At 32.5% G+C, this 13,526-nt stretch overlaps 1 protein-coding gene across 1 annotated transcript; it reads right to left on the bottom strand.

Annotated features, from left to right (window-relative positions):
• Window positions 1–8,404: 8,404 nt before the first annotated feature.
• LOC131005140 (protein SIEVE ELEMENT OCCLUSION B-like) lies at window positions 8,405–11,849 on the bottom strand. The gene is made up of 7 exons (XM_057931957.1): window positions 11,553–11,849; window positions 11,368–11,472; window positions 10,742–11,190; window positions 10,559–10,665; window positions 9,957–10,105; window positions 9,397–9,861; window positions 8,405–9,300 (listed from the first exon to the last, which is right to left on the bottom strand). The coding sequence occupies exons 1-7, from the start codon at window positions 11,754–11,756 to the stop codon at window positions 8,635–8,637; spliced, it is 2,145 nt and encodes a 714-aa protein (XP_057787940.1). The 5' UTR covers window positions 11,757–11,849; the 3' UTR covers window positions 8,405–8,634.
• Window positions 11,850–13,526: the final 1,677 nt, after the last annotated feature.

The following is a 13,526-nucleotide window of genomic DNA, read 5'->3' as shown; positions in this document are numbered from 1 at the left end:
ATCGCCTCCCTTTCCAGATACCCCCAATTCCAAAAATATTCAAAATCAAGAAAAAATAGAAAAAAAAAAAAAAAAACAACCCTCTGTCCGCGCCTTCGTCGCCGCCTAAGTCAAGGACCCTCCATGAAACAAGAAACTAGTAATAATGGGACTAATTGAGAGTTTATAACAAATAACAACCAACAATTACATAAAGTAAAAAATGTTGAAAATTTAACTTTTTAGAATGTGTTTACTTTAATGGAAAAGAAGAGAAAATATATTTTCACTAATTTTTTCCACCATTTTTACATGTTTACTAGTATGATAGAAAATTAATTTTTTTCAGACATGGCGGAATATTTTCTCAGTCAGCTCATTTTCACTCATTTTCTCTCCATTAATGTTGGGTATGATAATATTATCTTTGATTCTTTGAATAGTGGAGTGAAAATATTTTTTCAATATTTTTTATCTTTTCATCTCTAATAAAATATATAATAGAAAATGAAAAAAGTATAGTAATATTTTTTATTTTTTTCTTATTCATCCATTTTTAATTAAATTTTTATAATCAAAGTAAACACACCCTTATTGGTTGCTGGATTGAACCTAGCTCCATAATGTAAACATACTTTCTTCTACCCCATAAAGATACTTTAAATGTTCTTGTAAGTTAGTAACTTTTATTTACACATTTCAACGACCTATGACAGCCTTTAATTGTTTCCAGAACACTATAATTGAGGCGATGGTTATTTTTCCACGAAGAACTATATAATACATTGCCTCTTACATTTGTATAACCTATAAATATGTATAATGCATTAAGGAAGGGGTTCAAACAATATTTTTTGTTTAAAATGAAAATAGAAAATCATAATCTATGGTGGATGTAACACCTATTCGAATCCCGAACGGATAGAATTTTTTAAGTTCAATAAATTTCACAACGCATACAATAATTTTATATTCAGTGCAGTATTGTCAGTTCTCACGATAAAGTATATAGTTTTTACGTTAATCAATCCCTATGCATGAATATTATTTTCTTTATTTTTTTAATCGAAATATTAATTATATTAGTACACCATCCCGTGCGATGCATGAAAATCATTAAGATTAAATGACATTTAATGTAAATAAAAATAAATATTAAATATAATTCATAAGTAAAATAAATAAATTAATAATAATTCAAGACAATAAAAATATATTCTTATATATTTTGAAATATTTTCTTATTTATATAATATTTGTGGTAGTACTGCCATCTATAAAAATTTTAGTTGTGATTGCATACTTTAGATATAGCAACATGCAATTGGTGATGTGTGAAAATTAATCTTAGCAAGAAAAAATCAATATAAGAAAGTGATTGCTCTTGACTTTTATTGAAAAAATCAATATATATATATATATAGGGAGAGGTTCAAGAAAGAACCATAAATAAAAAAAGAACGGAGAACCATTTTCAGCCATTCGATCATCAAGATCTACGGTGGATGTATCATCTTGTTGGATGAATGCAGATCCTGGGTTCGAATCCTGAAGGGAGCAATTTTTTTTATTTTTTTGAGTGCATTAATTTTAACAGTGAATGCATTAATTTTTACAGTGAATGCATTAGATTTGATGGTTCTCACGTTCTCACATATAATGTAGTTCTCTCTAGAACCACACCCTATAGAAGTGAGCTAAAATAAAAATATTTTTTAGAATATAAAATAGGAACCATTTTAAGTCTTTAGATCATCAGGATGTACGGTTGATTCATCACCTTGTTGTACGAGTTCATGGTCCCGAGTTCGAATCTCATAGGTAGCAAAAAAATTATTTTTCGCAATTCATACATTTACACAACGAATTCATACGTGTTTTACATAGAATTCATACACTTTAGATAGTTCGAATTTTATATGTGAATAAGTGTTTATACCGTAGCCCTCCCATATATATATATATATATATATATATATATATATATATATATGGGAGGGCTAAAATAAAAACACTTCTTAAAATATAAAATATAAACAATTTTCAGCCCTTAGATCATCAAGATCTACGATTGATTCGTAACCTTGTTGGATGAATTCGTGGTCCTTGGTTCGAATCACAAAGGTAGAAAAAATTTATTTTTCACAATTCGTAATCATGTTGGATGAATTCGTAACCCTGTTGGATAAAATTCGTACATTAAAAAACGTTTATATTTATATTTTAAGAAGTGTTTTCACTGTAGCCCTCCCCTATATATATATATATATAACGAAGACCGGAGAACCATTTTCAGCCATTCGATCATCAAGATCTACGGTGGATGCATCATCTTGTTGGATGAATGCAGATTCTGGGTTCGAATCCTGAATGGAGCATTTTTTTAAATTTTTTTAGTGCATTAATTTTAACAGCGAATGCATTAATTTTTACAGTGGATGCATTAGATTTGATGGTTCTCCCGTTCTCACAAATAATGTAGTTCTCTCTAGAACCACACCCTATATATATATATATATATATATATATATAATACGAACTAGCTAAAATATATGAATTCTATGAAAAGCACGTATGAATTCGTTGTGTAAATATTGTTATGAATTGTGAAAAATAAATTTCTTGCTAGTTGCACGTATGCATCATCTTGTTGGATGAAAAGCACGTATGATTCGAACTCGAGACCATGAATTCATCCAACAAGGTGATGGATCAACCGTAAATCCTGATGATCTAAGGGCTGAAAATGGATCATATTTTATATTCTAAAAAGTGTTTTTATTTTAGCCAACCCATATATATATATATATATATATATATATATATATATATATATATTTGAGCGTACCGACATCACAAAAATATATTGATAAAATATAAAATAATTATAACAAAATCATGGCATCACGCATTGGAATAAATATACGCAAAATAAATTTATTATATGGATCAAAATAATATCTTCTCCCAAAGAATGTTGTTTAAAAAAGCTAGTATATGTTTTTTTATATATATTACTAATAATATTAATAAAAATTTAATAGTAAAATGTATTCCCTCCATCCATAAAAAATTAGGCACATTCTTTGGACACGAGTTTAAATTAAATGAGTGGTTAGTGGAGAAAAGGGAAATTACCCAATTTTTTGGAGACACCAAATATAGTAATTGTGCCCCATTTTCCATGGACAAAGGAAGTATTAAGGTAAATATATATATATATATATATATATATATATATATATATATATATGGTGTGGTTCTAGAGAGAACTACATTATTTGTGAGAACGGGAGAACCATCAAATCTAATGCATCCACTGTAAAAATTAATGCATTCGCTGTTAAAATTAATGCACTAAAAAAATTAAAAAAAATGCTCCTTTCAAGATTCGAACCCAGGATCTGCATTCATCCAACAAGATAATGCATCCACCGTAGATCTTGATGATCGAATGACTGAAAATAGTTCTCCGGTCTTCTTTTATTTATGGTTCTTTCTTGAACCTCTCCCTATATATATATATATAATAAATTGTATCTTTATGTCAAATCTTAGAAAAATGTACTCCATTATTTTGTAATACTTTTCAGTTACATCTTATTAAGTTGTTTTATTGTGTAATTCAACACATCAATTGTAATATGAAAACGAGCTAGATCTTTTCATATATAGTTCTAAGTTTTTGGTCGTTCAATTTTTTAAGTAGTATGCTTTGCTAAGCCGTGTGGTTTGATTATTTTAGCAGTATATACATTTAAGCATGAGTTCATTCTTATAAATTATTTCATATACACGAGTTCATTCTGAAATCGAAATATTCTCCATGTACACGAAAAAATTATCACAATTTTTTGTTTTTTAGTTCCTTCATAAAAAAATTGTTAATTCCATTTATAATAATAGAGTCCACATAATTTCACTTATATTTTAAGTGTGACTTTTATTTCACTAATAACTTTATCATTTAGAATGTGTCAAATTTTATGTGAATGAATAGAGTATATTTTAATAAGTAGGTTTCTCTTATCTCATTTATCATGATCCCCACCTACTCCCTCTATCCTCTCACCCACTAATTTCTTGTCCTATACTATATGTTTTCAAGACTCAACAACTCACTCACTCTCTCTTGACCGCACACAGTCCCGGGGCCAACTTGAAACACAACGCGCAATCCTTTACTGCTAAATTCTAACTACACATATTCATATGGTTTTTGTTCTTTTTAGGGAATTATTGTGTTGGGGAGCGGATTTGCGTAGCGTAGTTAATGTGCGCTTCTGAATAGGAAAGTTGGTGGAAATATATATATACTACTACTATAATTAATCAACATTAAATATGGGCCAACAATTTTCTCCACTTACGACAAAAGACTGCTCACGCACACATAATATTTTTTCTTTCGTACACACACACACATTTATGTGCATTCATAGACATACAAATTAACAATCAATCTGCTTTTTAAATATTGACTAAATGGATGTCATAATTGATTTTCGTGAGGCTATAAATCCTCTTACAATATATAATACGAATCATTGAAACCACTTGAATTTTATGTTGAATATATTTGAATTTACTATATAAATATTTGAATTCTTTTTGTAAATGTCTGAATTGTGAAAAATAATTTTTTCGTTACCTATGAGATTCAAACTCGGGACCATGAATTCATCCAATAAGGTGATGAATCAACTGTAGATCTTGATGATCTAATGATTGAAAATGGTTCATATTTTATATATTAATTTACTAAATTATGCTAATGAATTAAAATAAATAAGAATAATATAGATAATATATTTATTTCCAAAATATTAATCCCAAAATATCAAATGTTTGAAATTTTATAGAAATGAACATGATTTTTCAAACAGCTTAATACGGCTTTGCCTAATTAAACATCATTAGGCATCTCTAAGAATCACAGTGGATCCTGAATCTCTCCAAATCCGTGAATCTATATTTTTTTTTAATTATTTATCTGGCCCTCGTCAAATATGGATCTAATGAATCTGAAACGAGTTCAGACAAATTCTAAAATTTTTGAATCTAGATATGGTTCAGATCCAATTGGATCCGCGGATCTAATTATATATAAATAATATTTATCTCAACTATATCACACTATAGCTTAATCAATACTCACATTTATTCCCACTGAAATCTGACATGGAGAAAAATCTTTTGTTGATATTATTATCCATTTGCATTTTCATACTGCAGTCTCCAGCTCTCAACTAACATTTGTTCCCACTGTAACATGACTTGGAAAAATGTATTCACACTACTATTTGCAACTTCCACATTAATTACTTTATCCACTCGATGTACCCCGTGCATTTAATTATTTACAATAATGATGCTATGAGGTTAAAAGTGACTAAACACATCAGTTTCAATAATATATTTCTTAGGACGCGATTACTTTGATTAATAAATATATCCATAAAAAAGGATAGATAACAAAATTTTTGCTTTTAAATATTTTTTTTCAATATTTGACACAAAATTTTTTTTTTCTTCCTTCACTATAAAAAAACGTGAGATTACCGACGACAGAATACCGTCGGTAATAAAGAACGGCCGCTGGTGAAATATGCTACCGGCGGCGGCGCCGTCGGCAACGTGCCGCCGCTAATCGGCTCGTCGGTAACGCCATTACCAACGGCGATCGGCCGCCGCCGGCATTTCCGCCGTTGAACGGCAGAGAATTGCCGGAACATTACCGACAGCATTTGCCGTCGCTAATTAACGGCGGCACTTGCCGCCGTCGGTAATGTCCACCGAACGGCAGTGGCGCACTCGCCGGAGTTTGCCAGGATATTAGCGAGGGCAAATGCCGTCGCTAATTACCGACGGTATTTTTTTTAATTTATTTTTTTAATTAATTATTTAATTTAATTTATTTATTTTATTGTATATCCACAATTTATTTCCGTATTTATATAGTATTGCATAATTTATACGAACTTCCCAGTCGGTCACCCAACTTCCCAGTGGGTCACCCATCTTGCTTGTGCTCTGTGTCAAACACGCTTAACTTTGAAATTCTTTTCGAGTGTTCACCAGTACAGAACACTCGTATTATTGATATATATACACCTATTATTTCATTTAAATGCTATATACTCACTCATATGTTTATAATCTTTGAATATGTGGAGATAATACTTGAAAGATGTTGTTAATTACTGATCGAGTTCGTTTCCGTCCTTATTTTTATCGTCGGTAAAATATTTAATTATTAATTAAATATTATTTTTTTAAATTTTTTTTAAAACATTAATGCAACAAAAGTGTTTTAATTTGGTTATTGTAATGTGATTTGAATTTATTTGTTTACATTAAATGCAATCATCATCATCATTGCCATAAATATATAAAAGTGTTAATAGGGAAAAATGCCCCCTTCTTATAAAAACTTGTAAAATTGCCCACTTTTGTTTATGAAAGTGGGCAATTTTACAAGTTTTTATAAGGACATATATATTTTTAATAAAACACTTGAAATATATAGTTCAATAAAACATAAATTTGAAAATAAGCAATAAAGAATACAAAAATCAAATTAAAAACAATTATTTGTTGGAAGAAGATCCTTAATAAATAATCAATTTCTATCTCAAAGGGAGAAGATCCTTAAGAAATTGATTAAATCTATCCTACAATATATAATAACATAACATTTCATAAACACATATATAGCACATAACATTTAATTTAACAAATTAAATTATCCAACATATATAAATTATTCTAACAAACAACTTAAACTAATTGATTAAACTAATTACACATTTCATTATATATAAACTAACAACTTAAACTAATTGATTAAAATTAATCATGCTTAATATAATTTAAAATTAATCATGCTTCATATAATTTAAAATTAATCATGCTTCATATATAATTTATTTATAAACTAAGCCAATTAAAAATTAAGTAACTAGATCTAACAAATAAATCTATTTAATTAACATAAATACATAAATAAATTCATAAATAAATTCATAAATAATTAAATAGATAAATAAGAGAAACGTACGGTGGTGGTTTCCGGCGGGGTGTCGTGAAGAAGGCGGCGAAACGGGGTCGTCGAAATACAAGGAAGAATATAAATGAAAATTAAATATAATTATATATATAATTACAATGAGATAGGGCTGTCTAAATGGTTATCGGGTTTTGGGTATCCAATTAACCGAACAGAAATTCCCGAGTTTGGGTATCCAATAACCGAAAATTTCGGGTAATGGATCGGTTTCGGTTATTGTTTTTTTGGAAATTTCGGTTATCGGTTAACCCGAAAAACCGATCGGGTTAACCGAATAACCGAAAATTATTTTATTAATTATTTAATATATATATTATCAATATATCATATATAATATATTATATATTTGTAAATTATTTAATATATATATATATTTGTAAATTATTATATATATATATATTATATAATATATTTGTAAATTATATTTGTAAATTTACATATATATTATATATTTACAAATATATTATAAATTTGTAAATTTATAATATATATTGGTAAATTTACAAATATATTATATATTTACAAATATATTATATTTGTAAATTTACAAATAATTTACATATATATTATAATATATTTACAAATATATTATATATTTGTAAATTTACATATATATTATATATTTGTAATTTCTTTTAAAGTAGATAGAGCAAAAATTATTTGAATTTTATTTTTTAAATGGGTATTTCGGATACCCAAATAACCCAATTGGTTAACCGAAGCGGGTATTGGGTAACCGAACTTCTAAAACGGTTCGGGAACGGTTATTGAAATTTGGCAATTTCGGGTTCGGGTAACCGAAAATTCGGGTACGGGTAACCGAACCCGAACCGATCGACAACCCTAGATATATATATAGATCTAGAGAGAGAGAGAGAGTTACCTGGGCACGGCGGCGACGGCGGGTGGCGACCGGAGAAGGAGAAGCAGCAACAGGGGGGGAGCGAAGGGAGGGGGGGTCTGTGCGGCGCAAACTGAAAAAAGAAGGGCTCCGCGTGCCCTATTATTAATTCATTACCGACGGCAATTGCCGTCGCTAATTAGCGACGGTAAAACGCCGTCGGTAACTGTATAAAATTAAACATATAATGCGTATAATAAAAATACCGGCGACGGCGATTTTGCCGTCGGTAATTGGCCGGTGATTGCGAAAGGGCGGGTCGCCTGAAATGCCGCCGACGGCAAAATCGCCGGTAATTGTCGTCGCTATTTACGTGTTTTTTTGTAGTGCTTATTTTCACTTCAAGGGTGGATAATGTTATTTTGTATTAAAATACTTTTTATATTAATATAATAATGGATTAATGCAAGTACTACGACACCGGTTTTTAAGAGATACAAAAGCAAACAAACAACTAGTGGAAATTATAAGTAAATATGATATATGCCACTCAAATTTCCAATAACAATACCAAAATACAAAGGAAAAATCAATCAACTGTTCTGATGCAATCACCAGTCTTAATAGCCACAATCTTGCAAAATCTACACCACGCAAACTTAAAAAAAAAATATATGCTTATTCTTTAGCAACATGCATCAATCTACGTATATAGCAACAAATTAATTCAGTCGAAATCACACTTTCAATCCGTGCAACAACGGTACATGTAGTACTTCTCCATGGGTCGGTGACACTCCGTGCAGACGACCATCTCCGGAATGTCATCGACCCCCGGCAAAATAAGCCGGTTGCAGTGCTCCGCCGTGTGAAGGCCGGCTAAATAATCATTGAGCGCGGGCACAAATCCGTCCGGCTGCCTAGCGAATTCGGCCCACTTCCCAAATTCTACTAGGGCTTTCAGCATCGGGTCATCTTTAGCCCGAGCCATCTGCCCGGGCCCTGATCCCGCCCCTTGGCTGAACAGTGCCCATCCCTGCTCACTACCACCAAAGGTGAGCAGGGTGAGCACCTCACCAAGGATGTGATCTCCAGCAACGGGATTGCCTGTCGATCCCGTTGCTTCCTCTGTGACGACTTTGGCACCGTGGTGAATCTTTGAGTACATCATGCTTTCGAGCCTCTTCCAAAAATACCAAATGGATGTGGGATCGTCCCATATTTCACTCCGGCCAGCCACGATGTTGTGGAGCCTTCTAATGCGCTCCTCGCTGCTCTTAGCCCTACCAATGTACACCATCTCTAGCTCAATCGGAGCAGCGGCGGCAACTTCTCTTGCTGTCTTGATGAACTCCCGGATCCACTCGTAATTCTCGCCACCATATAAACATATCACCTTTTTACCTTGGATCTGATCAAAACCAAAAAAGAGACAATTATAAAAAAGGTATCGCTAGACTCGGACACTTTATCCAGAGATTTGAAGTGGTGATCAAAGAGTAGTTACCCATTTCAATAGAGTTGGATCAAGGCCGTTGACCACTAGCTGCATCCTCCATTCCTCATGATTCCACAAGTCCAATTCACGTTTATGAGTGAAAGGATAGGCCATGTTACCCCAAATCCACACCATATGGATGGCATTAGGGCTAACCATTTTGCCTTGCGGGTCCAATGCGACCAGCATCGGCTTCTTGGTGTAGCGCCACACCTCTCTAATGTACCTTGCCACGGCCGGCTCTAGCAAGGCGGGGTCGTGCAACGTGTACCATGGCATACGCGACAACAGCTGCTCGAATTTATTCATTTCTCCCAACACGAGTAGGGGCACCCATACTATTTCGTACTCAAACTCTTGCCTCGTTCTTGAATCTCTATACATATGCCCCAGTATGAGAAGCTCGTCATGGGAGATTTCATCATCTGATATCAGCAACAACACTGTCTTTCCTTTTAGAGCTTCCACCCCTAACTGATCACATATAAACATGTATTTGTGTTAGAAAAATCATTCTATATTACTATATATATATGTTATTAGGATTCAATGAAGAAATATGTACCTACCTTTGTTGTTTTGTTGTTGGCTATTGCAAGTGGGAGCGGATCATCCTTCAAATACAGAATCTTCTTCAGTATCCTCTGGTTGTCGATGTGGGGAGTCGTCCCAAATAGATGCCCGATTGATTCGAAGTATTCCACGTGTTTCTTCTCATCTACGGGATCATCATCAGATCAAGATACGCCAACTTTATTACTCCTACTAAAAAGTGTATTCGTACAAAATCTGATATACTTGTAATATCATTATTTATTTTCGTTTCTAAGGGTAAAATTAAAACTTTCTCAACCAGAGTAAGATGAAAATAATTTGGACCTCAAGTTCATAAAAGAAGCATTATTGTAGTAATATTGTATATGATCTCATCCTAATTGATGGCGTGTGGTTTGTATTCTTGTGATGTCATCCTAAATGATCACAATATCAAAAATATTGTATGTTTCTTATATTTTTTACATCCGTCGTACTATTTTGTTAGTGTCTTATACAGATCAAACTATGCTCATGGCAATAAGAATCATTTTACATCCAAATTAATATTGTGATAAGTTTGCTAGTGTTTTAAACAGACAAGACTATGTCAAAAAAGTAGTGCTGGATTTATTACCTATATGTCGATGACAGATTTGGAGTTGTGTTTTGAGACTGTCCAGTATACTGGTCAACTTGTGAGCTAAGCTTGAAAGCTCCCATGTCTCTGTATGCGAACTTGCCCTGCACATTTTAGGCCTAAAATCACCACACAGATACTAATAATGGAGCCCAAACCAGCTTTCGGATCGCGTCTTACGTTTGACTTAGGCCAAGAATCTCAGTAACCTGAGAGGAACAGGCAATCAAGCTCCTCACAATCCAATACACCGCAATTGGGACATGACTCGCAGCAACTACCATCGGCTCTGCTTCATCCGATATGTATTTCGAAGGCAGACGACGAAACTCAGAAATGCACCTCGTTAGCTCCAGCGACACCTTCACAAGGCTGTTGATGGTCTCGAATCTGGACTTCATCACATCTGAATGATCAATTATCTCCGGCAACAGCTTCAGCACTGCCAGTGATTTGGCCAGCGGCTCAGTCGTGAAGTGGTTCGCAACGAGCCAAAACTGGCCGTAGTTGACGGAGAATGAGGCTAGGGCCACCACGGCTTTCGCGTCCCAAGTGTAGCTGGACAGGACGTTCAGGATCTCCACTGCCGAGGCGTGGTTGTCGCCGCCGCCGGAGCACTTGCAGGACAGCTGATGATAGTGAAACACAACAGAAGAGACCTTATAACATTATTGAGCAAACTTGACAGAAAAAAATAAACTCTGATTTAGAGAAGGGCTAATGCGAAAGCTTGTGTAAGACTGTCTAACGAGTTAAGGTTTGTCAGTCAATCAAATTAAATACTAGTACAAAAATCAATGATCAACCTCAATGGAAATCTTGTTCACTAGAAAGGCTAATGTGTCGTGGATGACATCAGAGTCCACCAGTGCCGTCGTTTCGTCGTGGATTCCGGCGTGATTAGTCGAGCCCTGATCATGAACAATTAAGAACTAGTTACAGCAACTCAAGATCAAAAAAGTTTTGAAAAATAAAAATAACAAATACTTACATTGATAATTCCATCAATTCCAGGGGAAACAAGATTGAAGATATCCTTAACAATGAGAAGAATAGATTCGGTGTCGATCGAGCGCTCATCGTAAGCATGTGTTGCCTGAATTTGATTCCTCAGCGCAACGTCGTCCGAAAACATCGAACGGCGGTCATGGCGGAGGAGCTGCTGATTTCCAGCTGGTACAGTGGCGTCCAACATTGCTTATTTTTATATTTTTTGCTTTTTCTTTCTTTCGAAGTTTTTTTTTTTGCTTACTAGTTTTTTTTTCTCCCAAGGATTTTGTGTGATGTTTTTGATTAAGAAACTGCATGCATTATATAGGGACAAAGGAAGGGAATAAAGATAGGATCAAGTTCCTTGCTTGCGAGGTTGGTCCAAATGATTAAAAGCATTGGATAAGGAATTTTCAATTTTCCGTTTGGCTCTCAATCTAATATTCTATATTATGGAGTGGCGGAGTCAAAATTTTGAATGAAAACTCAATTTTTTTTTTTTTTTAAAGCAATGAAAACTCAATTTTGTTAACGAGTGAAACCAACTAAGAATATATTAGATGGTAAAATTCCTACAACTAATGCCAAAATGCGAACCAAATACACATGGAAGAAATTTGAACTATTATTAAATTGGTAATAAACGTTAAAAAACTCTAAAGAAAAGGTAATAAACGTTACAAAACCTAAAAGACAAATGATTCAATGAGATATAAGTTCACATCATAACTTCACATTCATTTAAAATATGTTGTTGATATTATTATTTTTATATAATTTTGATAAATGAATTATGACACGCAGTGACCGAGCCCTAATTTTTTTTTTCAAGACAACCAACTATAATAATGTTGGCATAAGTAGAGAACATTAAATTAACTTCCTGTAAAATGACCAAGTAGTCATGAAGTACATAGATTTTCTTAGGCCAAAGGTCTCAAGTTCAAACACATCAAACACACAATTAATAATGTAAATGATCAACCGTTGAAGTTGAAGCCTTTCCAAAATGGGATATCTTGTTATAAAAGTGATTAAATAAAGCAAAAATGAAACAATGTGAAATCTATAAATTTTTACAATTAAATTTTAAAATGACTGATAATCAATTATTCATAAGTCGATTTGATTCTCATATATGCCTTAATATACACATCTCAAAGTATTTTTTTTAAACACACATCTCAAAGTATTAAATGCACTTTAATAGTTTAATATAATTAGGGAACGCTTACTTTGCATGATTGATAAGATACATGATTGAGTATTTTTATCCTTAATAGTAGGATTTCTCTAATCTCAATGAGATAATAATCAAGTAAAACTAACTTAGATGATATATAGAAATAATCAAGAGGCTTGGGATCAATCCATCGAAGTAAACAAGGGAATTAGCTTATTATTTTTATTTTCAAGGTTAATCATTCAAAATAAACGTGTGTCCCCTTACAGTAAATTGAAGCCTAGATCCAACCAAAAATAAAATTAATTAATCCATTAATAGATCATAATTGTTATAATTAACTTATAAGTTACTAATTAATGAAAAGATATGATATGTTAAATCAAATTATTAACAACGATGAAATATTCGTAAGATTTGTTTAATTTTGAAAATATTAAATGCATAGTTACCATTGCATACATATTTGATTTCAGTGACTGATTACACTAGTTAGTTTTGGAGTATTACATAGTCCAAGTGAGTGACCATCAATTGCACGAGGAACTTTACCTTTTTTTTTCAAGAACTGTGTTGGGAAAAAGGGGGAAAAACATATATAAAGAAATAAAATGAAAGCATATGATGCTCCTTAACTTTTTTTTTTTGGTATTATGTATAGCTAAGGAGTTTTTTTCCATGCTTTTATGAAATCAGCAGTACTTTAATAATGGATAGGTAATATTGCAGCATATTTACATAAAGAGAAGCTGTAGTTCCTTACTTAGCTGCAGCAAAAGCAAAAGGGATATA

This window comes from Salvia miltiorrhiza, chromosome 1, assembly GCF_028751815.1.
Source record: "Salvia miltiorrhiza cultivar Shanhuang (shh) chromosome 1, IMPLAD_Smil_shh, whole genome shotgun sequence".
NCBI classification, from domain to species: domain Eukaryota; kingdom Viridiplantae; phylum Streptophyta; class Magnoliopsida; order Lamiales; family Lamiaceae; genus Salvia; species Salvia miltiorrhiza.
The sequence above is the reverse complement of the archived record's forward strand: the minus strand, read 5'-3'. Positions and strand labels throughout refer to the sequence as shown.